The sequence below is a fragment of the Carcharhinus amblyrhynchos genome, chromosome 14, assembly GCF_965287045.1.
Source record: "Carcharhinus amblyrhynchos chromosome 14, sCarAmb.v2.hapA, whole genome shotgun sequence".
NCBI lineage: Eukaryota > Metazoa > Chordata > Chondrichthyes > Carcharhiniformes > Carcharhinidae > Carcharhinus > Carcharhinus amblyrhynchos.
In genome coordinates, this window is record NC_137337.1 from 9,639,964 (window position 1) to 9,665,704 (window position 25,741).

General features: G+C 45.6%; 1 protein-coding gene across 4 annotated transcripts in view; it reads right to left on the reverse strand.

Moving 5' to 3' along the window:
- Positions 1–25,741, reverse strand: part of adck1 (aarF domain containing kinase 1) — a 446,668-nt gene that overhangs the window by 189,420 nt on the left and 231,507 nt on the right. For all 4 annotated transcript variants that reach the window (XM_080201943.1, XM_080201939.1, XM_080201941.1 and 1 more), the window contains one exon: positions 25,412–25,570. In XM_080201943.1, the coding sequence (XP_080058069.1) occupies positions 25,412–25,570 (159 nt within the window). The remainder of the gene's footprint in view (positions 1–25,411; positions 25,571–25,741) is intronic.

Here is a 25,741-nt window from a genome sequence, read left to right on the forward strand (position 1 = left end):
CTTTCCAAGGAGAAAGAGCAGCCGGCGAGCAGCCTGCCCTGTCTTCCCCGATGACTGCAGCAGTCGGATACAAAGCGGTGTGACACCTGCGAGGATCTTCTCTGACACCAACTTGGGTGTTTAATTAAAATTCGCTCTGATGTGGCGCCGACAAAAGAAACCGGCTAAACAACCAATTTGCAGAGAAGTCGCTACCAGCTTGCACTCTGATCGAAATTTCTCTTTGCCTCACTGAATTACACGCAAGATTTGGAGAACTTTGTTTAATGTGCCATCTTCAAGGAAGGGGATGAGAAAGACAGAGCGCTGCTTTGAATCTTCCAAGCTTCTGTGTAAACCATCCAGGTACAAAGACTGCACTCGCTCTTAATCCTCTGAGTGCCTTTCTGGACTCTGCCGAGGCTTAGATTGATTTCTCTCCTGCGCACCCCCCCCCCCAACGTACGTCATTTTATAAATTTTGCATTGTAAGTGGCGGTTGTGTCTGATTAAATCAGAATTCAAATTCACAGCACCCTGAGGTTTTTTTTTTCAAGTTTGCGAGCCGCTGCTTTTGGAAGATCTGGTACCACGTGAAGACAGCATCTTCTTTCCAGAAAAGAAACTAATCTATTTTCTATCACAAAGGCACAGCACGCTCTTACGAAAACGAGAGTGCAGATCCGGGAGGTGGTAAATGGTTACGGAGTGACTATCGTGAAGGAGCAGCAGTAACACTGGGTTCAAAGGGGGTCGGGGGAGGGTGAGCAATAATTGCACAGATAACTGGAATGTGCGCTTCTTCCCTGCGAGGCTAAAAGGGAGCGTCCTGCAGCAGAAGGCTGCGTCTTCTGAGGCTTTGGTAATGAGAGGGACGGGGATTAAACCCCCCCCCCCGCACTCTTTGGACCCTCGGCTGGGGCGGCACGGCTGCCTCACGGCGTCAAGGAGCCAGGTTCAATTCTGGCCTCAGTCGCTGTCTGCGTGGAGGACAAAAAGAAAATGACAGCACAGGAACAGGCCCTTCGGCCCTCCAAGCCTGTACCGGCCATGCTGCCCGACTGAACTAAAACCCCCAATCCATCCGGGGACCATATCCCTCTATTCTCATCATCTGTATAGGGTCTGCATGGGATTGTGGGCCGAATGGCCTCCTTCTGTGCTGTAGGGATTCTATGAATTCTATGAAAAAAAGGAACAAATAAAATCACAGACGCAAGAGAAAACGCTGGAAAATCTCAGCAGGTCTGGCAGCATTTGTAAGGGGAGGAAAGAGCTGATGTTTTGAGTCCAGATGACCCTTTGTCAAAGCTAAAATGCATAGAAATTGGGAGATATTTATGCAGTGGGAGAGATTTCTCCCACGTTCTGTGCCTTTTAGTTTTGACAAAGGGTCATCTGGACTCAAAACGTCAGCTCTTTTCTCTCCTCACAGATGTTATGATGTGGGAATGCCGGCGTTGGACTGGCGTAAACACAGTAAAAAGTCTGACAACACCAGGTTTAAGTCCAACCGATTTATTTGATAATATACTCACAAGCTTTCGAGGGGACTGCCTCTTCGTCAGGTGAATGGAGAGTTCTGGCCTCAGACAGAGCATATAAAGCACAGACAGTTTAGAGATTACTGATTAAAATGCGAATCCTTACACCTAACCTGCTGTTCAAGACCTGAAGTGGCTGACAATGTGAGTGGAAGGAGCACTGATCACAGGTTACAGAGATGTGTATTGTCTCCAGACAGTACAGTAAGTGAGGTTTTGCAAACCCAGGCAAGTCACGGGGGTTACAGATAGTGCGACATGAACCCAAGATCCCTGTTGAGACCGTCCTCATGTGTGCGGAACTTGGCTATCAGTCTCTGTTCAGCGACTCTGCGCTGTCGTGTGTCGTGAAGGCCGCCTTGGAGAATGCTGACCCGAAGGTCAGAGGCTGAATGCCCGTGACCACTGAAGTGTTCGCCAGCAGGAAGGGAACAGTCTTGCCTGGTGACTGTCGAGCGATGTTCATTCATCCGTTGTCGTAGCGTCTGCATGGTCTCCCCAATGTACCATGCTTCGGGACATCCTTTCTTGCAACGTATCAGGTAGACAATGTTGGCCGAGTTGCAAGAGTATTTACCATGTACCTGGTGGATGGTATTCTCACGTGTGATGATGGTATCCATGTCGATGATCCGGCATGTCTTGCAGAGGTTGCTGTGACAGGGTTGTGGGGTATTGTGGTCACTGTTCTCCTGAAGGCTGGGTAGTTTGCTGCGAACAATGGTCTGTTTGAGGTTGTGTGGTTGTCTGAAGGCCAGAACTCTCCATTCACCTGACGAAGAAGCAGTCCCCTCGAAAGCTTGTGAGTATTATCAAATAAATCGGTTGGACTTAAACCTGGTGTTGTCAGACTTCTTACAGACGTTGCCAGACCTGCTGAGATTTTCCAGCATTTTCTCTTTTGGTTTCAGATTCCAGTATCCACAATAATTTGTTTTTATTAAAGAAAGTCACAGCATAGGAAGAGGCCCTTTGGTCCTCCAAGCCTGAACCGACCATGCTGCCAGACTGAACTAAAACCCCCTACCCTTCCGGGGACCATATCCTTTTACTCTCATCCTATTCATGTATTCATCCAAACGAGTCACTATTGTATCAACCCTACTACCTCCCCCACAAGTGGAGTCTGCACTTTCTCCCCGTGTCTGCCTGGGTTTCCTCCGGGTGCTCCGGTTTCCTCCCACCCTCCAAAGGTGTGCGGGTTAAGTGGATTGGTCATGCTAAACTGACCCTTAGTGTTGGGGGGAATTAGCTAGGGTAAATATGAAGGGTTACGGGAACAGGGCTTGGGTGGGATTGTGGTCAGTACAGGCTCGCTGGGTCGAATGGCCCCCCTTCTGTACTGGAGGAATTCTATAATTCTTTGCCAGCTAAACAAAGGTGGGATGATTCTGCTGGTGGAGTAAGGGTGGGAAGGAGGATGTGTGGAGCGTAACTACCATCACTGAGCGACTGGGCCACATGGTCTGTTCCCAAGCAGCAAGGTTTATTAAATTCTTTTTGGGAGCAAGGAGGGGGTAAGACGGAGTCCATCGGATTGCACACGGTGGTAGGGGCAGAAAATTGGAGCGAGCGCTGACAGTAACACAAAATCCTCAAAAATTATGAAGAACAATGAGGCTTGAACTGAAGCCAGGCCCTCACCGCCACAGAACGACACACACCAGGGCCACACAGTGTCAAAATTAATTAGCTTGTCAACATGTGGCAGCTGGATTAATATTAAAATATGTCTCGCAAACTAATTATCCACTGAGGCAAAATGAGAACAGGACTATATGTACTTTACATCTGAGCGTGGTTAAAGAGAGTGTCACAATATTATGATCCGTCTTAAAGGGAAAGTCTCACTTACACATCCCACCTGCCGGTACGTTGTTCAAGGTGATGAGTGGATCCCCGAGTGAGTCCAGCAACACTCCAGCAGGGAAAGATTTTGATTATTTCAACACAGACTTTTAAAACCAGTTCTATGGGTTTCTTTTTAAACGCTGGACACCCAGGATTACTCAGTTAGAGTTTATTCATTAGTGTCACAAGTAGGCTTACATTGACACTGCAATGAAGTTACTGTGAAAATCCCCGAGTCACCACACTCCGACACCTGTTCAGGTGCACTGAGGGAGAATTTAGCACGCACCTAATCAGCACGTCTTTCAGAGTGTGGGAGTTGTGATGTGGAGATGCCGGTGTTGGCTTGGGGTGGACACAGTAAGAAGTCTCACAACACCAGGTTAAAGTCCAACGGGTTTATCTGGAATCACAAGCTTTCAGAGCGCTGCTCCTTCATCAGGTGAGTCAAGGAGCGTGGGAGGACACTGGAGCACCCGGAGGAAACCCACACAGACACAGGCAGAACGTGCAGGCTCCACACAGACAGTGACCCGAGCCAGGAATCGAACCTGGGTCCCTGGCGCTGTGAGGCTGCAGTGCTAACCGCTGTGCCACAGTGTCACTACCAGCACTTAAAGGTGTGACCAAGGGTTCGCTTTTGCCAAGATTAAGGGGTGGAGTTAAAAATCAGAAAACTACCTGCTTGAATGCTGGGAATGAGAGAGAAGAGGAAACAACAGCAAGTTAAGATGGTGGAAAATCAGTAAGTTCACGGAGAGAGTTTAAGAGGGATTTTGGCTGGATTGAGTGACATTAGAGCCGAGCTGACTCTTGCAATCAAAAGGAGGGGGTTAAGTAAAGCTCGGGGGCCTCCTCAGAGCACTCAATAAGCTCAGGGGGCTTATAAGATTCAAGGAGTCAGAACAGGGGATTAGCTCAGGGAGCTTGTAGCAGTGGAAAGTGGCAAAGCTTCAAGAGGGGATGAACAATTTAGGGTTGCTAATCAGCACCTTCGGGGAAGATTCACCTTGGGGAGTTGAATCAGGAAAAGAAGGTCACTGCAAAGGTGCACTATTTGTTCAGAATTGGCTGCAACACTCACCAACCAGTTCTCGTGATGCCAACCGACCTATCCATGTTGAAGACAGCAACTAGGCAGCTGCTGGTGAACAGTCTTAAGAACAAAGGACGGCATGGTGGCACAGTGGCTGGCACTGCTGCCTCACAGTGCCAGGACCCGGGTTCCATTCCGTCCTCGGGCCACTGTCTGTGTGGAGTTTGCACACTCTCCCCGTGTCTGCGTGGGTTTTCCTCTGGGTGCTCTGGTTTTCTCCCACGGTCCAAAGATGTGCGGGTTAGATTGATTGGCCGTGCTAAATTGATACTAGTGTCAGGGGGATAAGCAGGGTAAACATGTGAGGTTGCTGGAATAGGGTCTGCGTGGGATTGTGGTTGGTACAGGCTCGATGAGCCGAATGGCCTCTTTTTGCACTGGAAGGATTCTATGAATTCTATGAAAAAAAGTACAAAAGAAATCATAAAGCCAAAAGAGAAAATGCTGTAAAATCTAAGCAAGTCTGGCAGCATCTGTAAGGAGAGAAAAGAGCTGACGTTTCGAGTCCAGATGGCTCTCTGTCAAAGCTAGGAAGTGAGAGATGTTTATACAGTGGGAGATATTTCTCCCACTTTCTATGCCTTTTAGCTTTGACAAAGGGTCATCTGGACTCTCCTTACAGATGCTGCCAGACCTGCTGAGATTTTCCAGCATTTTCTCTTTTGGTTTCACATTCCAGCATCCGCAGTAATTGGCTTTTATTAAAGAAAATCACAACATAGGAACAGGCCCTTCAGACCTCCAAGCCTGTACCAACTATGCTGTCCGTCTGAAACTGAAACCCCTGTCCTTCTTGGGACCATATCCCTCCATTCCCATCCAATTCACGTCTTTGTCAAGACGCCCCTTAAAACTCACTATCGCATCTACTTCCACTACCTCCCCTGGCAGCGAGTTCCAGGCACCCAGCACCTTGCGTGTAAACAACCTGCCTCGCTTCTTTCCTGAGAGAGGAGATTTCTCATTCACACCCACGCAGGAAGAACAGTTGCAGGTCAATGTATGCAGGAATGGCTGATAAATTGTTCCAGTGGAATGAAGTTTCAGAAATAGGCTGACATCTTGCTGTTGAGATCAAATGCCCTGAAGGCTTCGCCCGTCACACAGATGTGTGGGTGAGTTTGATTTGCCATACTCAATTTCCCCGTGGTGTCAGGGAGATTTGCAGGGTAAATAGTGACAGGGCTTGGTTGGGACTGTTGTTGGTGCAGGCTCGATGGGCTGAATGGCCTCATTCTGCACCATAGGAATTGATAATTGACGCTAAATATAAATATCAAGCACTACTAAGTGATTCAGCTACTGCTAACACCCATTATCATCTAACACAGTCATCTCCCTCCCTTCCTAGTTTCACCACTGATGACACATCAAATTGTACCTCACTGCCTGTCGAGAGCTTCGGTCGTGGAAGGCGTGTCAGAAATGTTTTTTTTCTCCCCCCCCCCCCTCCGAGTTACTTTGGAAAAACTCTCACCCAGAATAGTTCCTGGCAACCCAATCTGCAAATTAAACGCAAATTACTGCGGATGCTGGAATCTGAAACCAAAAGAGAAAATGCTGGAAAATTTCAGCAGGCCTGGAAGCATCTGTCAGGAGAGAAAAGAGCTGAGGTTTTGAGACCAGATGACTCTTTGTCAAAGCTGGCCATCTACCTTCTCACAAGACTAAGGAAATTTGGCATGTCAGCTACGACACGCACCAACTTTTACAGATGCACCACAGAAAGCATTCTTTCTGGTTGTATCACAGCCTGGTATGGGCTCCCGTTCCGCCTACGACTGCAAGGAACTACAAAAGGTCATGAACGTAGCCCAATCCATCGCGCAAACCAGCCTCCCATCCATTGACTCTGTCTACATTTCCCACTACCTCAGTAAAGCAGCCAGCAGAATTAAGGACCCCACACACCCCGGGCATTCTCTCTTCCACCTTCTTCCCTTGGGAAAAAGATATAAAAGTCTGAGGTCACGTACCAACTAACACAGGAACAGCTTCTTCCCTGCTGCTGTCAGACTTTTGACGAGACCTACCTTGTATTAAGATGATCTTTCTCAACACCCTCGCTATGACTGTAACATTACATTCTGCACACTCTCATCTCCTTCTCTATGAATGGTATGCTTTGTCTGTATAGTGCGCAAGGAACAATACTTTTCACTGTATGCTATTATATATGACAATAATAAATCAAATCAAATCAAATGGACGGTGACCCAACTTTGACAAAGGCTCATCTGGATTCGAAATGTCAGCTCTTTTCTCTCCTTATAGGTGGCGCCAGAGCTGCTGAGATTTTCTAGCATTTTCTCTTTTGGTTCTAATCTGCAAGTTACTGTTCACGCCCACAATATCTCCAAGCAAACTATAAGTTACCACCAATGAGCATATTGGGAAGAAGTTAAAATACTGCAGATGCCGGAATCTGAAACAAAAACACAAAATGCTGGAAAATCTCAGCAGGTCTGACAGCATCCGTGGGGAGAGAATAGAGTAAAAAGTCTCTCAACACCAGGTTAAAGTCCAATAGGTTTATTTGGTAGCACAAGCCACTAGCTTTTGGAGCGCTGCCCCTTCATCAGGTGAGTACTACCAAATAAACCTGTTGGACTTTAAGCTGGTGTTGTCAGACTTCTTACTGTGTTTACCCCAATCCAGTGCTGCCATCTCCAAATCAGGGAGAGAATAGAGCCAATGTTTCGAGTCTGGATGATGCTACGTCAGAGCTCACGGCGAACAGTCTGACAAAGAGTCATCCAGACTCCAAGTGTTAGCTCTGTTCTCTCCCCACGTTGGATCAGGTGCTTTCTGCTGAAAGAGGCAAGGAGGAATCTTCACTCATAGATCAGTATTAACACAGGATTCAAGGAATCCACTCTTCCGGGTGCACCCGGTCCCATTGCCTCATCACCCCTGGGCTCAATGACCTACACTGGCTGAAATAGTAAAAACACGCAGCAGTACAGGGTAAAGGCAGAGGAATCCAAAGATGTGCAGGGTAGGTTGATTGGCCATGGTAAATTGCCCCTTCATGTCTCAAGATGTGTAGGTTAAGGGAAATATGTGGAATTAAGTAGAAAGGGTCTGGATGCTCTATCGAAGGATTGGTGCAGACTCGATGGGCCAAATGGCCTCCTTCTGATTGTAGGGATTCTATGGTTCTCTTCTCTGACTCTGATGGCACCTAGCCAGAAAGCTCATTGGAGAGTCGATGCAGAACCGTGGGCCAAGGCCTTCCTTCTGCCCTGTAACAATTCTGTGATTCTGTGGTTCAGCAACACCCCCTTTCAAAAGCTTCTGCTGCCTTGGTGCTCCCTACCTCTGTAACCTGCTCCAGCCTCGCAACCCTCTGAGACACCTCTAAGTCTGTCCTGGGTGGCATGGTGGCTCAGTGGTTAGTGCTGCCGCCTCACAGCGCCAGGGACCCGGGTTCAATTCCCAGTTTGGGTCACTGTCTGTGTGGACTGTCTCCCCGTGTCTGCGTGGGTTTCCTCTAAGTACTCCGGTTTCCTCCCACAGTCGGAAAGACGTGCTAGTTAGGTGCATTGGCTAAATTCTCCCTCAGTATACCCGAATAGGCACCAAAGTGTAGTGACTAGGAAATTTTCACAATAACTTCATTGCAGTGTTAATGTGAGCCTACTTGTGACACTAATAAATAAACTTTGGTGCGTGACCATTTTTCATTGTTCACTATTGGCAGCTGTGCTTTAGTTACCTGGGCCTTAAGCTCTGGGATTCCCTCCACAGACCCTCTCTTCCTCACTACCTCCTGTAACACACTGTATGAATGTTGCCCTGTTTGACTTGATGTTAGTTTATATGCTCCAGTGAAGCCCCTTGGTTCATTTCACTATGTTTAGGCACAATATAAATGTAAATCGCTACTGTGGTCTGCTGTGTGAAACACTCCAGAGGCTGGGTTCTGTGGCATTGTAAGTATTGCTTATGCTTTCAATGCATGCACAGTTTAATCCCCCCGACTGATCAATCTGCTGGATAATGTCACATCCTCATTTCGCTGACCTTCCTTTATTCTCTTCACCCGTTGAGATGAAGCTGTAAGAAATGTCCTGTGGGTCGGATGAGAGTCTCCGAATGGTCGTGCCCTGCTTGGCATTTCATCAAAGCCGATGCATCTGGAGATTGTTGCTGGGGCAACACACTGGCTCCTGGAAGTAGCACATTTGCAGAATTTACATGATGCCCCGCAGGCTCGGATCACACACGGCTCGTATATTCAGGTCATGGAGGAGGGCACTAATCCCTGTTGCAGTGCAATGTGTGAGAGTCTCTCATTTCAAACCTCTGGTGAGTGAGGCAGGGAAAGGGGGAAAACAGGAGCGCCATCCTGATCCGGACACAGTACCCGCTTGCCTTTCAGAGCTTGCGCCAGGGCAACTTTGGAAAGCCACTGTGCCCTTCCTCTTGTGGGGAGAGAGCCATGATGTCCAAGGTGGACACGGTGGCAAGTTCACAGTCTCCTCACACATGTGAACTGCACCATGATAGCTTTCATCCCTCACAATCCTGGCCCGGGGTGCCTTCTCCCTGCAAGAATTCCTTGCTTCCCCCCTGCTACTCTGATGTAACCACAAACGCATACAGGAAACCACATGCACGGTGGCACAGTGGTTAGCACTGCTGCCACGTAGCGCCAGGGTCCCAGGTTCAATTCCAGCCTCAGGTCACTATCTTTACGGAGTTTACACGTTCTCCCCATGTCTGCATGGGTTTCACTCTGGATGCTCCGGTTTCCTCCCAAAGTCCAAAAGACGTGCAGGTTAGGTGAATTGGCCATACCAAATTGCCCCTTAGTGTCAGGGGGATTAGCAGGGTAAATACATGGGGTTATGGGAATACAGCCTGGGTGGGATTGCTGTCAGTGCAGACCCGATGGGCCAAATGGCCTCCTTCTCCATTGTAGGGATTCTATGTTTAAGATTTAATTTCATTTATTAGTGTCAGGAATAGGCTTACATTAACACTGCAATGAAGCTACTGTGAAAATCCCTGAGTCGTCACACTCCGGTGCCTGTTCAGGTACACTGAGGGAAAATGGCCAATGCATCTAACCAGCACATCTTCCGGACTGTGGGTGGAAATTAGAGCACAGATTCTTCTGGAACCGTTTTCTTATTGCAAAACTTGTCTCCTTTTGCCTTGTGCATCATCAATAAATGTTGTCATTTATTGACTCCCGCCCTCCACCATATCACAAAGCTTCAGTTCTGCTTTTTCTCCATTTTCTTTTCCATGGCTCTTATTTAGAAACCATTCACGGCTAACATTTGCCCAGTTCAGTTTTATTATTGATTCATGGGAATGTGGGTGTCACTTGCTAGGCCAGCATTTATTACCCTTGAGAAGATGGTGGTGAGCTGCCTTCTTGAACTGCAGCACTCCCACGACGTGTAGGTGCACCCACAGTGCTGTTAGGCTTGGAGGCGAGGGGGAGTTTCAGGATTTTGACCCAGCAAAGGAATGACAATATATTTCCAAGTCAGGATAGCGTGTGGCTTCACGGGGTATTTCTGGATGGCGGTGTTCCCATACATCTGCTGCCTTTAACCTTCTAGATGGTGGAGTTGTAGATTTGGAAGGTGCTATCAAAGGAATCTTGGTGAGTCCCTGCAATGCACCTTGTACGTGGTACACGCTGTTGCTATTGCGTGTCAATGGTGCAGGGAGTGAATGATTGTGGATGTGGTGCCAATCAAGTGGATGTTTTGTCTTAGATGGCATCAAGCTTGTTGAGTGCTGTTGGAGCTGCACTCATCCAGACAAGTGGAGAGTATCCCATCTTACTCCTGACTTGTGCCTTGTAGATGGTGGACAGGCATGGAGTCAGGAGGTGAGTTACTCACCACAGGATCCCTAATCTCTGACTTGCTCACGTACCATAGTATTTATATGGCTGGTATATGGTAACCGGCTTCTGGTCAATGGTAACCACCATTGTTGATCGTTGAGGATTCAGTGACAGTAATGCCATTGAATGTCAAGGGACGATGGTTAGATTCCCTCTTGTTGGAGGTGGTCGTTGCCTGGCACTCGTGTGACGCAAATGTTCTTTGCCAATTGCCAGCCCAAACCTGGATATAGTCCAGGTCTTGCTGCATTTGAACATGAACTGTTTCAGTATCTGAAGAGTCATGAATGGTGCTTAACATTGTGCAATCATCAGTGAACATCCCCACTTCGGACTTACGATGGGAGGAGTTGTGCCAACTCTGAAGGAGCTATCCAGTTACTCCTATTCAACCTGCTGTTTCCCTGCAAATGTGCTCTTTTCCAAACGTATAAATCAAACTCCCTGAGCAGGGAGTCTGGTCGCACCACCATTTCAGGCAGTAAATTGTAGATCACAAATCCCTGCAGAAATAAAAACTCACCTCATAAAGTCCCCACAGAGCAGAAGGAGGCCATTCGAGCCCACACCAACCATACTCCCACCCAGGTCCTATCCTCATAACCCCACATATTTACCCTGCTAACCGCTGACACGAAGGGTCAATTTAGCACAACCAATTAACCTAACCCGCACATCTTTGGACTGTGGGAGGAAACCGGAGCACCCAGAGGAAACCCATGCAAACATGGGGGGAATGTGCAAACTCCACACAGACAGTGGCCTGAGGCCGGAATTGAACTCAGGATGCCTGGCACTGTGGGTCAGCAATGATAACCACCGTACCACCATGCCACCCTACCTCATCTTTCTTTTATACCTTATGCCCATCTCCTTAAATCTGTGTCCTTTGCTCACGGACCCTCCTGCCACTGGGAGCGACTGCTGCCCACTTTCTTTGTCAAAACCCCTCAGAATTTTGAGCACCTTGACTAAATACCCCCCCAAGGAGATTAAACTCAGTTTCTCCGATCTCTTCACGTAAGCGGACTAGACTGCAGGCAGCGGTACAGAGTTTGGGTGTCTCTCCCTCTGGGAAATGAGAGGTGTAACCCATGTCCATCATCTATCAGCCAGCTAAGGAACACTGCTGGCAGTGGGCCTGGGAATGTGTCACCTTCCTGCTCCCAATTACAGTGAGGTAATGAATGATGCACAGCATTTACGAGACCTGTCGGGGTGAACAAATAAAATGTGCCCCAGATAAGCGCCCAGGTCCCATTAATCATGTCCTCCCATTCACTGCAGAGAGTTTCAAAGGTCTTTTGTTTTTTTGTATTGACTGCATTTTTAAAACGCATGAAAGGACGGACTGTTGCCTTTAACCAACTCCTGCTGATGTGCCCGATATGTGCAAATTGTTGCCCAGTGTTTCTTACACAGTGTACAACACTACAGCAGAAAGCTGAGTGCCGTGTACTCCACTTCCTTCACATCATGTATACAAGGATCATTTTAACATAAAGAAAAAACTGATGGACAATTCTAGAGCTCTTTTCACAACCACTGAATGTCTCAAAGGGATTTATAACCAAAGAGGAGCTTTTGAAATGGTCACTGTTTGAGGAGATGCAGCAATCAATTTGTGAACAGCAAGCTCCTACAAACTAACAATGCGATAAAGCTGATTTAATTTGCTTTTTTTGTGAGGGATAAGTATTTGTCAGGGTGTAATTTTAAAAGTTACAAATTTAATGCTTAATTTTTGTGTCACAAGTAGGCTGACATTAATACCTCAATGAAGTTACTGTGAAAATCCCCTAGTTGCCACACTCCGGCCATCTGTTTGCGTACACTGAGGGAGAATTTAATATGGCCAGTGCGCCAAACCAGCAATGTCTTTCGGACTGTGGGAGGAAACTGGAGCACCTGGAGGAAACCCACGCAGATACAGGGAGAACATGCAGACTCCGCACAGACATAACACTCCTGTTCTTCCTAAAAAGAGTGGGTGAGATGTTTTATATCCACCCAAGCAGCCTTGATGGGGCCTCAGTTTAACACATCATCCATAAGACAGCACCCTGGGGGATGCAGAACTCCCTCCGTGCTGCAACTGAGGATCAGCCTTAATCTTTCTGCTTAATCCCTGGAGTGGGATTAAATCCAGAACTTCCTGACTCAGAGGAGAGAGTGCTGCCAACTGAGCCACAGCTGACTATTTGATAAAAACTCTCCTTCTCCTGAACCCAGTGGCTCCCAGTGCCATTTGCAGAGCTTTCACAGGCACTAGTAGCTGTACTGCGCTTATCTATTTGGTAGCGAGATTTTCAAGTCTTCAGGGATTGGAATATCAGTGTTGCCCTTTTTATTTCTACAACAGTCCAAAGATGTTCAGGTTAGGTAGATTAGCAATGCTAAATTGTCCCTCAGCATCAGGGGGACTCTGGTATATGGTAAATGCATAGGGTTATGGGAATAGGCCCTGGGGTTGTGGTTGGTCTAGACTCGATGGGCTGAACGGCCTGTAGAGATTCTATGATACCTTTGAGAGCGACTGCTGTGAATGGCACACGAGGGACATCGCTGGAAGACACTTTCTTGATGACAACCAATCCTTAGTCTTCCTGCGTGTGCTAATTCATTGAAAACTTGCCAGACAATTCAATTCCCTCCACCTGATGTCAAGAAATAGCGCTGGATAAAGCTGAGGCTGTGGGCCAAAACAACATCCCAGCTGCAAAACTGGAAGCCTGTACTCCAGATCTGGCCATGCCCCGGGCCAAGCTCTTCCTGTACAGCTACAATCCTGGCAGCTGTCCGACAATGTGGAATATTGCCCAGATATGTCATGTCCACAAATCCTATCTGGCCAATTCCTGCCACATGGGTCTACTCTCAATCATCAGCAAAATGATAGAAGATTTTGTTGACAGTGCTATCAAGCAGCACTTAGAAATAACCTGCTCACTGATGCTCAGTGTTTTGACTTGATTTGATTTATTGTTGTCGCATGCAATTCACCAAAGATCCTTAGACAGCACCTTCCAAACTCACGACTGCTTCCTTCTAGAAGGACAAGGGCAGCAGATACATGGGAACACCACCGCCTGCAAATTCCTCTTCAAGCCACTCACCATATTGACTTGGAAATAGAACCCATAGCATCCCTACAGTGCAGAAGGAGGTCATTCGGCCCATCGAGTCTGCACCAACCACAATCCTACCCTGTCCCTATCTCTGTAACCCTACATATTTACCCTGCTAATCTCCCTGATACTAAGGGGCAATTTATCATGGCCAATCCGCCTAACCCGCATTTCTTTGGACTGTGGGAGAAAACCGGGGCACCCAAAGGAAATCCACGCAGACATGGGGAGAATGTGCAAACTTCACATAGACAGTGACCCAAGCCAGGAATCGAACCTGGGTCCCTATCGCTGTGAGGCAGCAACGTTAACCACTGTGCCACCGTGCCACCCATTATATCACCATTTCTTCGCAGTTGCTGGGTCAAAATCCTCTCTAACAGCATTGTGGGTCACTACACAGCACACGGACTGCAACGGTTGAAGAAGGCAACTCACCACCACCTTTTCAAGGGCAACTAGGGGATGGGCAATAAATGCTGGCCAGCCAGCGATACCCATGTCCCACAAATGAATTTTAAAAAATGTATTGGTATACAGTGAAAAGTATTATTTCTTGCACACTATACAAAGCATACCATTCATAGGGAATAAAAGGACAGAGTGCAGAATGTAGTCATAGCTAGGGTGTAGAGAAAAATCAACTTAATATATGGTAGGTCCATTCAAAAGTCTGATGGCAGCAGGAAAGAAGCTGTTCTTGAGTCGATTGGTACATGGCCTTAGACTTTTGTATCCTTTTCCCAACAGAAAGAAGCGGAAGAGAGAATGTCCAGGGTGCGTGGGGATCCTTGATTACGATGGCTGCTTTGCCAAGGCAGCGGGAAGTGTAGACAGATGGGAGGCTGGTTTGCATGATGGATTGGGCTACGTTCACAACCCTTTGTAGTTTATTGCAGTTTGGTCAGAGCAGGAGCCCATACCAAGCTATGATACATCCAGAAGGAATGCTTTCTATGGTGCATCTGCACAAGTTGGTGAGATTGGAAGCTGACATGCCGAATTTCCTTAGCCTCTTGAGCTTCGGTGGGCTTTCTTAACTATACTTTGGGTTCTACCAGGTTTACTCAGCTCCATGCCTCATTACAAGCTTCATTCAAACATGACAAAAGGGCTGAATTCTAGCAGTGAGGTGAGACCAATTGCCCTCAATATCAAGGCAGCAAGTAAAGTCAATGGGAAAACGAAGGAAGCTTGCCATTGACTGGAGTCATCCCTAACACAAAGGAGAACAGTTGTGGTTATTGGAGACCAATTATCTCAGTCGCTGGGCATCACTGATGGAGTTCATCAGGATAGAGATTGAGGCCCAACCGTCTGAAGCTGTTTCATCAATGACCTTCTGTCCAACACAAGGTCAGAAGTGGGGACATTCATGGGTGATTGCACCATGTTCAGTTCCATTCACAACTCTTCACAACTGCATTGGTCTGTGCCCACATGCAGTAAGAACTGAACAACATTTAGGCTTTGGCTGATAAGAGGCCAGTAACATTTTCGCCACATGAATTCCAGGCAATGAACATCTCCAACAAAACAGAATCTAACTATCTCCCATTAACATTCACTGGCATTATCATCATTAAATACCCCAACGTCAACATTCTGGGGGTTACCATTGACCAGAAATTGAACTAGACCTGCCATATAAATACTGTACCTACAAGAGCAGGTTAGAGGCTGGGAATTCTGATGAGTAACTCATCTCCTGACTCCCCAAAGCCTGTTCACCATCTTCAAGAAACAAATCCACTTCCCTGGATTGATACAGCTTCAACAACACTCAAGGATCTCCACACCATTCAGGATAAAGCAGCCCACTTGCTTGGTGTCCTATCCACCACTTTAAACATTCACTCCGTCCACGTTGGCAGCAGTGTGTACCAACGGTAGGATGCACTGCAACTCACCAAGGCTCTTTCGACAGCACCTTCTAAACCCATGATCTCTACAACCGTGAAGAATAAGGGAAGCAAGATGTCACAGACAAGCCTCCCAGTCACACCCCGTCTTGATTTAGAAGTGTATTGCCATTCTTTCATACAGCTGCGTCAAAGTCCTGGAACTCCTTCACTTACAGATCTGTGGGTGTATCTTCACCACACAAACTGCAGCAGTTCAAGAAGGCAGATCACCATCGCCCTCTCAAGGGCAACTAGGGATGGTCAACAAATGCTGACCTTAATAGCAACGCCCACAAATTGTCACCAAAGTGACCACTGAATACTGGATAATGGCCTCCTGGTCTGAAAAGTGTGAAAGAAGGGGAGATTCTCACTGCTACCGTATCCATTATTTACTCTTTAGGCAATGTTCACTAAAACAGGGCAACACGGCGGCACAGTGGTCAGCAACGCTGCTTCACAGCGCCAGGAACCCGGGTTCAATCCCAGCCTTCGGTGAATGTCTGTGTAGAGTTTGCACGTTCTCCCCGTGTCTGCAGGGGGGTGCTCCGGTATTCCACCCACACTGTGCAGGTTAGGTGGGCTGGCCATGCTAAATTGTCCCTTTGTGTCAGGGGGATTAGCAGGATAGAGCCTGGGTCGGATTGTCAGTACAGGCTCAGTAGGCCGAATGGCCTCCTTCTGCATTCTAGGGATTCTATGGCCAGAATTTTATGGCACACCCCACCTCCCCCCTCCCCCCCCAACAGAGTCTCATAAGATCGCGACTGAGGCCAACAGAGAATGCTGTTCTGTGAGCCTCAGGGCCAGCATGCTGGTAAAACCAGGTCCTTTGACTGCGTGATTCAGTGATTCTCATTGTACTTTGTAGATGTTTGCTTTGTGCAAATTTGTTGCTGTGTTTGCTACATTAGAACATCAAGTATGCATCAAAAGCACTTCATTGGCTAAGGCTCTGCAATCCCCTTTGGCCCTAACAGCCGTCCCAACTTCCCACTTTGCTCGTTCTAACATGCCCATCTTAGGGATTTCCATTCCTGAACCACTTTGCCTCTCCATCAACACATCTTGCTTTCCGTCCCTCCAGGTTTTCGACCAAGGTTTCAGTCACCCCTCCGTGTATAACTATCATTGACTCTGCATTCAGTTTTATTTGAAGACACCCCAGTGTCTTTTCAAAGGCTGAAGTCTCTATGGAAAGGCATTCAGAAGGCTGTGCTTGCACTTGACCACACTGACAATGTCAGCCAGTGAATCAGAGTGGTCATAGAAAACACTGATCCCGTTTGAGTGGCAATGACATTAAAGCAAAGAGCTCCCATTGTTTCACTTTGCAGTCATTTTCAGCGAATAGAGATTCTATCTATTCACAGATCTCCTATTGTTCGAGGCCTATTATAATTAGTCAATGGTCTTATGACATTGGAGAAGGACAAATAAGATATTCATTGCTAATTGTCAGACAGATTAAGATCAAGCAATATCAGCAAATGATTATGTCTGGAATCGAAAAGAGCTTTTTCTAGTTAGCCGGAATGCGGGTGAAGTGGAAGGCGCCTAGTTTCAGAAGCACAGATTGAGGGACAGTTAAAGGCACTATATAAATGAACAGATGGCTAGACTGTAGATTTATGAAGATCAGGAATGTATGAATGCACGTGCTAAACGATTTAAGCAAATCAACAGAGAGCCTTGCATTTATATAGCACCATTCATATCCATAAATGCTTTGCAACCAATCAGTTACACTGCTATTTTGTGGACAAATGGCAAAGACATTGGGGTGAATTTTCCCATCCTTCCTGCCACGGGAATCATAGCAGGCGGGGGTTTGTTGACCTCAGTCAGGATTTTCCAGTTTTGGGGCGAGGGTGGCTGGAAGATCCCGCCCAGTGTGTGCACAACAGGTCCTAAAGATCGCAATGAGACTAATGATCTGCTTTGGTAGCGTCCGTTACTTTATGATCCAGTTAAGAGCCTTTAACATTTAAAGAGGAACCCAAACAGCTTGTTAGATCCAGTAGAAGTACACCACAACATTCCTTTCTCCTTCACATATTCTGCAAACCTTTCATTCCGTCTTATCTCTTAAAGTCCAAAATTTTAATTGATACGCTTCAGGGACATATTAAATGCATTTGGTACTGCAGTTTAAACTGTCTCATAATTTGAAGATTGCTTTGCTGAAAGACTTGTATAAACATCTTTGCCTAATTAATATGCTTTGCAAAATAAGAGTCTTTGGCCACCCTAGCAAGCTTCTCCAACGAAACAAAATCTCTCTCAGTTCTAACCTCAGGAGGTACAGATTCTTAATCAAATCAAAACTCTGAGTGCAGCTCAACTCATGATCTGAACCACTATTTCCACTTTCACCCTGCAGCCTTTCTTTATACTGTCTGGTTCTGTTCTCTCTTTGAAGCTCTCTTTCCCATTCTCGTTCCTCCCTTTCTAACCGGTCTCTCTGGAGTTCAATTTTGAGCCTTTGTACTTATTTCTCTTTCTTTTTCCTTTTATCGCTGCTTCGAATTTGAGATTTTTCATCTCTTTTTCTTTATCGATTTCAAGTTCTTCAACCACAACTGAATTCTAGCCAACTCCAATTTATTGACTACAGCTCAGCCTTCAACACCATTATTCCCATGAAACTCATCTCCAAACTCCGAGGCCTGGGACTTGGCTCCTCCCTCTGCAACTGGATCCTGAACTTCCTAACTCACAGACCACAATCAGTAAGGATACGCAACAACATCTCCTCCACGATCATCCTCAACACCCATGCCCCTCAAGGCTGTGTTCTCAGCTCTCCACTATAATCCTTATACAACTCTGACCGTGCGGCCAACTTCCCCTCCAATGCGATTTTCAGGTTTGCTGACGACACTACCATAGTGGGTCTGATCTCAAACAACGACTAGACAGAGTACAGGAATGAGATAGAGAATCTGGTGAACTGGTGCGGCAACAATAATCTCTCCCTCAATGTCAACAAAATGAAGGAGATTGTCATCGGCTTCAGGAAGCGTAAAGGAGAACATGCCCCTGCCTACATCAACAGGGATGAAGTAGGAAGAGTCGAGAGTTTCAGGTTTTTAAGTCTCCAAGTCACCAACACTCTGTCCTGGTCCCCCCAGTGGCAACACTATAGTTAAGAAAGCCCACCAATGCCTCTACTTTCTCAAGAGACTAAGGAAATTTGGCATGTCAGCTATGACTGTCACCATCTTTTACAGATGCACCATAGAAAGCATTCTTTCTGGTTGTATCACAGCCTGGTATGGCTCCTGTTTGCCCAAGGCCTCAAGGAACTCCAAAAGATTGTGAATGTAGTCCAATCCATCACACAAACCAGCCTCCCATCCATTGACTCTGTTTACACTTCCCGCTGCCTCGGCAAAGCAGCCAGCGTAATTAAGGAACCCACGCAGCCCAGACATTCTCTCTTCCACTTTCTTCCGTCAGGAAAAAGATACAGAACTCTGAGGTCACGTACCAACCAACTCAAGAGCAGCTTCTTCCCTGCTTCCGTCAAACTTTTGAACGGACCTACCTTGCATTAAGTTGATCTTTCTCTGCACCTTTCTATGACTATAACACTACATTCTGCAGTCTCTCATTTCCCTCCCTATGAATGGTATGCTTTGTTTGTATAGCATGCAAGAAATAATTCTTTTCACTGTATGCTAATATATGTGACAATAATAAATTAAATCAATAATAGTAAATCAAAACTCAAGCAGCATTGTATTGAGGTCAGGTTTTTCTTCTTCCAATTGTAAATGCTGTATTCTTGTTTTAGCCCCTGCTTTTAATTCAATTTTCAACTCCTTTGCTAGTTCGATTAACCTATACTTTGGTTAATTGCTGCAGATCACTCAAGGTTGCTAATGTTGGAATGATGCTGTAGTACAGGGCATGCTTTAGAAGATATGTCCCAGTGGAAGGCAAATTATATGTTGGCCTTTATTTCAAAGGGAATGGAGTATAACAAAAGCAAAGTCTTGTTAAAACAATAGTAAGAATTCTCACAACACCAGGTTAAAGTCCAACAGGTTTACTTGGAATCATGAGCCCTCGGAGCACTGTTCCTTCATCAGCTGGTACCCGGGTGTTCCGAAAGCTCATGATTCCAAATAACCCTATAGGACTTTAATCTGGTGTGTGAGCTTTCTTAAAGTGCCCACCCCAGTCCAATGCCCACATCTCCACATCATTGCTGAAACTCAACAAGGCACTATTTAGACCACATCTGGAATACTGTGAACACTTCTGGTCCCCTTAACTATGGAAAGATGTACTGGCATTGGAAGCAGTCCAGAGAAGGTTCACTAGGTTGATCTTGGGTATGTAGGGATTTTCTTAGGAGGAGAGGTTGAGTAGGTTGGGTCTGTGAGTATTGGAGTTTAGAGGCATGAGAGGCAACCTTATTGAGATATGTGGTATTTTTAGGGGGCCTGACAGCATAGATTCTGAGAGGTTGTTTCGCCTTATGGGAAAGTCTAGGACCAGAGGGCATAATCTCAGGGTAAAGGGATCATCCTTTTAAGACAGAGACGGAGAAGAATTTCTTCTTTCAGAGAGGAGTGAATTTGTGGAATTCTTTACCACAGAGGGCTGTAGGGGGTTGGGTCGTTAAATATGTTCAAGGCTGAGATGAAAAGATTCTTAATCAGTAATGGGTTCAAGAGTTATGGAGATAAAGTGGAAAAATAGAGATAAGGATGATCATATCAGATCAGTTATGATCTCATTGAATGGTGGAACAGACTCAATGGGCCTAATGGTCTATTTACTCCTACACCTTATGGTACTATGGTCAACTGGGTAAAGGCTACGGAATCATTGAAAGAGCATAAAACAAGTTTAACTGGATGAATCTGTGTCTTTAGTCTGTCGTCTTGTTAATATCTTGTAAATAAACCTGCCTTAAAAACAAGATGGGCTTCAGATTCATCCTTTCCTCATTACACAATTAATGGAATTAACAAGGGATAAATCTTGCCTCTCTCGAAAAGCTTTAGCAATTAATAGCACCATATTGCTTCTCAACAAATATAGTCAAAGTTTGCTGTGGACTCTTGTCAACCAATAACCCAGTGCATCTCAGACAAGGGCATGATCTTACCGGCTATCGACTCCGCACTCCCTCTGCAGTGAGGTCGGAGAATTTGGCAGCCAGCCAAATCTCCGTCCACCACAATGGGATGAGAAAATCCCATCAATATGAGCAATAATAAGATTCTGGCCTTAGTCTTCAGATTCAGAATGTTGCTAAGTGTCCCCAGTTCCACTGAGGGAATTTAAAGACAAATCCAAACACTTTGCTTTACTCAGTTGAATACACCACAAGATTTCATGTTCTGAACAGAAAAACTTTACTGTATATTGAAGACTTCAACAAAGCAAGTTGTATTAATTTAACAATACTTATGGTATGTATTCAGGTTTACTTCTGATTCCCTCCAAGAACGCTCTTACGAGTCACATCAATTTGAAAGTTATTTACTTCTGAAGAGACCACCCACATGTATGCGACAGTCTTCTGGAACATAATTGACATTTCTTCAGTTACAATTTTTTTTCAAGTTTAGACTTTTTTTTTACTGCCTCTAGAATGTGAATGCCTCAGTGCCGTGAACTGGGTGCATTCTGAACACTTCACGGTTAATCTGCTGATTTCTTCTTTTCCCACCAAACTCAGTGAGGGCCACTGTAGATTCTTCCACTGGCTTCAAACTAGACAATATGTTCCCACATATGATTCAAACTTAGATCAAGCCTCACCCATGCTTTGCATGGCAAATAATGCAGCTAGCTCTTTCTCTGCTTACGCCGCAAGCCCAATTAATTAGCATTGACTTTGGCTCTCTTCTCTCAGTGAGCTGAAAACTGCACACACTAGCTCCAAGCTGCAATCAATTCACTCAGCAAGCACCCAGATACATTGAAACCACACACAGCCTCACTGAGCTCCAGCTATTTCCATGACAATGTAGCATGCTCTGGGATGTCCTCAAACTTACCTTAGATTAAGTGCCCACCTTTAAAATTCCTTCTTTGTTATGATGAACAAAATGGATTGTAGGAATGCATAATAGGGAGTTAAAAGGAATCAGTCTTTGTGATGGACAGTTGAATTCAGATTCACAAATTTCCATGGTGGGATTTAACCTCACTTTCTCTAGATCATCAGTTCAGGCCTTTGGAGTATCAGCCAAGGAACAAAACCATTTTATTACCACACCAAAAATATAAGACAAGGGAATTGCACAGAAATTCACTACATATTCAAATAGCACTGTTTCCCCTATTGTGTGACCTCAGTAACATCTAGCATCTGCAATAAGATGCAAAGGTTCGATTTAATCAAGGATGATAGTAGCTGGAATATTCTACAAGGTTTTGAATAAGTCTGAGGTAGCAAACCACTTGTGTAACAAAATACAACTCTTCATTTAACAGAGATCAAAGGTAAGTAATTATACTACTAACAATATATTAATTAAATCAGAGTAGCCAGTATTAAATCCCAATTATCTTGGCTGTTGCTGTCCAAGGACACAGTTCAATAACTGTGAATTCAATTTGGGTCTCCAATTGGCGCTGTTAGGCTTTTATGATCTAATCATAGTCGACGCTCTCAGGCAATTATCCACACCAGAAGACAGACAACCCACGGAAATTAGCAACACACAGGAATCACATTCTGGACTAATATAATTTCTTTACTCTGAACATTTGTGAACTGGTCTTGAACAATTCCTAAAGAAAAACAGAAATCATTGCAACTACTCAGCTGGTCAGGCAGCATTGCTGGAACCAGTACACAGTTAATGTTTCAGGGGAGGCGATGGCCTAGTGGTATTATTGCTAGATTGTTAGTCCAGAAACTCAACTAATGCTCTGGGGACCTGGGTTCGAATCCTGGCACAGTAGGTGGTGGAACCTGAATTCAATAAAAACAAAAACCTGGAATTAAGAATCCACTGATGACGATGAAACCATTGTCAGAAAAACCCATTTGGTTCACCAATGCCCTTTAGGGAAGGAAATCTGCCATCCTTACCTGGTCTCGCCTACATGTGACTCCAGAGACACAGCGATGTGGTTGACTCTAAACTGCCCTCGGGCAACTAAGGATGGGCAATAAATGCCAGCCAGCCAGCAACACCCATGTCCCACAAATGAATAGAAAAAAAGCTCTGTGAACACTCATCAGAGCTCCTGAAGGAAGGCCACCAACCCAAAATGTTAACTCTGTTTCTCTGTCCACAGACACTGTCAGACCCGCTGCGTATTTCCACCATTTTCTCTCTTTATTTCAGATTCCCAGCATCCACAATATTTTTTCTCTCATAGCTTTGGAGGCTGTTTTTCTGAGAATGGAATCCTCACCATAACACCCTTTTTAAACCAGGCTTGGCCATGCAGGTACAATACAGCATAGAATCCAAGCTGATGGAAACCTTTTAGTAAGAAGGTTCCAGAAAGGATTCACCTTTGATTCACCATTATCCAAGCTCGCTTAGGAAAACAAGTATGTGATGTGGAGTACACAGGCAAATTGTGATGATCAGTGATCGGCAGAAGCTTAATGGCTGAGTGGATTTTACTCATTTCATGCTTTCCAATGTTCTTATGATAAAGCTCTCATCTCCTAACTCATCACTTGAACCAGCAGTGCACATTTAAGAGGATTCTGCTCTCTTACTAACTAAACCTCTTTTTTACAATATGTTTTATCTTCCCCATTGTCCTTTCTCATTTTCTCCATAATGTTTCTACGGCAAATCACAGAAGCAATCTCATTAGTAGCAGTTTTAGTTGTAAACAGTGAAGAAATATGTTTCTTGCATTGGAACTCAAGCTAGGCAAGGTGGCTGATGGTTATTACTGCTGCCTCACAGTGCCAGAGACCTGGGTTCAATTCCCAGCTTGGGTCATTGATTGTGCAGCGTCTGTATGTTCTCCCCGTTTCTGCGTGGGTTTCCTCCGCATGCTCCAGTTTCCTCCCACAGTCCAAAACACGCGATTAGGTGCATTGGCCATGCTAAATTTTCCCTCAGTGTACCCGAACAGGCGTCAGAGTGGCGAGTTGGGGAGTTTCACGGTAACTTCATTGCAGTGTTAACGTAAGCCTATTTGTGACACTAATAAATAAACATTAAACATTGCATCCCTCATTCAATCCACACATTCCACATTCACAACTGAGAAAGACAGGACAAGCTGGTTGGTCACCCTTCTCCATGTCCTCCTGTCAGTCACAGTAAGAAGTGTCACAACAACAGGTTAAAGTCCAACAGGTTTATTTGGTAGCACGAGCCACAAGCTTTCGGAGCGCTGCTCCTTCTTCAAGTGAGCGAAGAGTTGTGTTCACAAACAGGGCATACGTAGGCACAGACTCAATTTACAAGCTAATGGCTGCATTCCAACCATTATCTTGTAAACCTAGTCTGTGTCTACGTATGCCCTGTTTGTGAACACAAGTCCTCACTCACCTGAAGAAGGAGCAATGCTCCGAAAGCTTGTGGCTTGTGCCACCAAATAAACCTGTTGGACTTTAACCTGGTGTTGTGAGACTTCTTACTGTGCTTAACCCAGTCCAAGGCCAGCATGTCCACATCACGGCCTCCTGTCGGTCACCCATTCCTCTTCCAATCCTGTGGCCTCTATGTCTCTCACCACCACATATTTCCATCTGGTCTAAGGCTTTCCCCTCCTATCTCTTCCTGGCAGTCCTATTTCCATCACTCACCTCACCACATTTCTCTCTTCTCTCTCTCTGCAACAGATGACCATACCATTTAATTCTCTTCTTAACTACTTTCCTTGATGCTCCCACAATCTTCCTTGACCCCCTAATGCACTGGTTTCTGATTTTGTCCTTCCTTGTTACTTTGCCTATCCATCTCAAAATCAGCATCTCATTAGTATCCTGGTACCCCTCAAGCTGTAAGGCCCTAGCGACAAAGTAGCAACCTGTTCTGGGAATTACCAGCTATGGAAACGAACAAAAGTCTGCCTTAGCGCACCACTAGATGCGGGGGGAGAACTGGAATTGGAGTAAATGCTGGACTGGTCAGCAAAGCCCACACGTCATGGAAGGAGTGAATAATTTTAAAAATGTTAGCAATTGACACCACTACATCCAGGTTTCTAGCCAGTCACAACCACTTCCACAGCCCATCCCTGACCATCTGGAGACGATGCTATATTTCTTGTGGAGCTTTTCTCGTTAGAAAAGAGAAGAATAGAGCTCATTCATATTATAGAGGTTTGATGAGGTTGATACAGAGAAGATTTTTCTAATAATAGGGGAGACCAAATCTAGGGGTCATAAACATAAGACAGTCACTCGGAAAGTGGTCAGAATGTCAATTCCACCGCTACAGGAATTGTCCTGATAATTGGCATGGATGCGTTTAAGAAGATACTAAACGAGACGGAGAAAGCAAAGAAGAAAACGCTAATAGGATCACAGGAAGACTGATGGAAGAAGGTTCATGGAGCACATGAGTGCTGGCATTGACAAACTGGGCCAAATGGCCCATTTCCACGCTGTATATTCCATGTAATAAAATAATCATCTAGGGTGTTCCTTGAGGCATTGTGACCTCAGAATGCGGAAGTAACCATTGCAGTATAAGGTTTCCTGTACAAACAAGGCCAACAACAGCTTACATTTTAACACAAACCCATTACTCTTCACAAGAGTGTTGGCCGACTAAAGTTGATGGTGAGATACACAAGGAGATTCCTGCACAGGCGACAAAAGGTTTGGTCAAATTGGTAGGATTTAAGAAGGATTTTAAAAGAGGTGAGAGGTTTATGAAGAGAATTCCAGAACTTGGGGCCCAGGCAGCTAATGGCACGTCCACCAACGGTGAGTGATTAAACTCAGAGATGATCAGGAGGCCGACATTGGAGGGATTTAAAAGAAAGACAAACTAGCGCATGCGTTGTTAGGGATCCCATTGTCTGGATCGCTCCAAATGTCTTTGTTTTGAAAGGTTTGATTTAAATTTTCCATTTACCTCCATCAAAATGATGTCCTGGGCACACTGACTCCGCACTTTCGGATGCTGGACTTTGACTGCGACTGTCCTTCCATCGTGTAACACTGCCTTGTGGACTTGGGCCCAGGACGCTGCACCCAGTGGGGTTTCTTCAAAGCTAACAAACAGCTGAGGAATCTGAAAATACAAGCAGTCTTTGTTGGTTATCCATTACACAACAAAGTGATGTATATCATCTGGTCTCTGTACATTTTAGGATTGTTAGGAGAATTTGGTAGGAATAATGGTAGGAAGGACTATTACTTACGGGGTGAAAAACTGCAGCAGGCGACGGTGCAGAGGGACCTC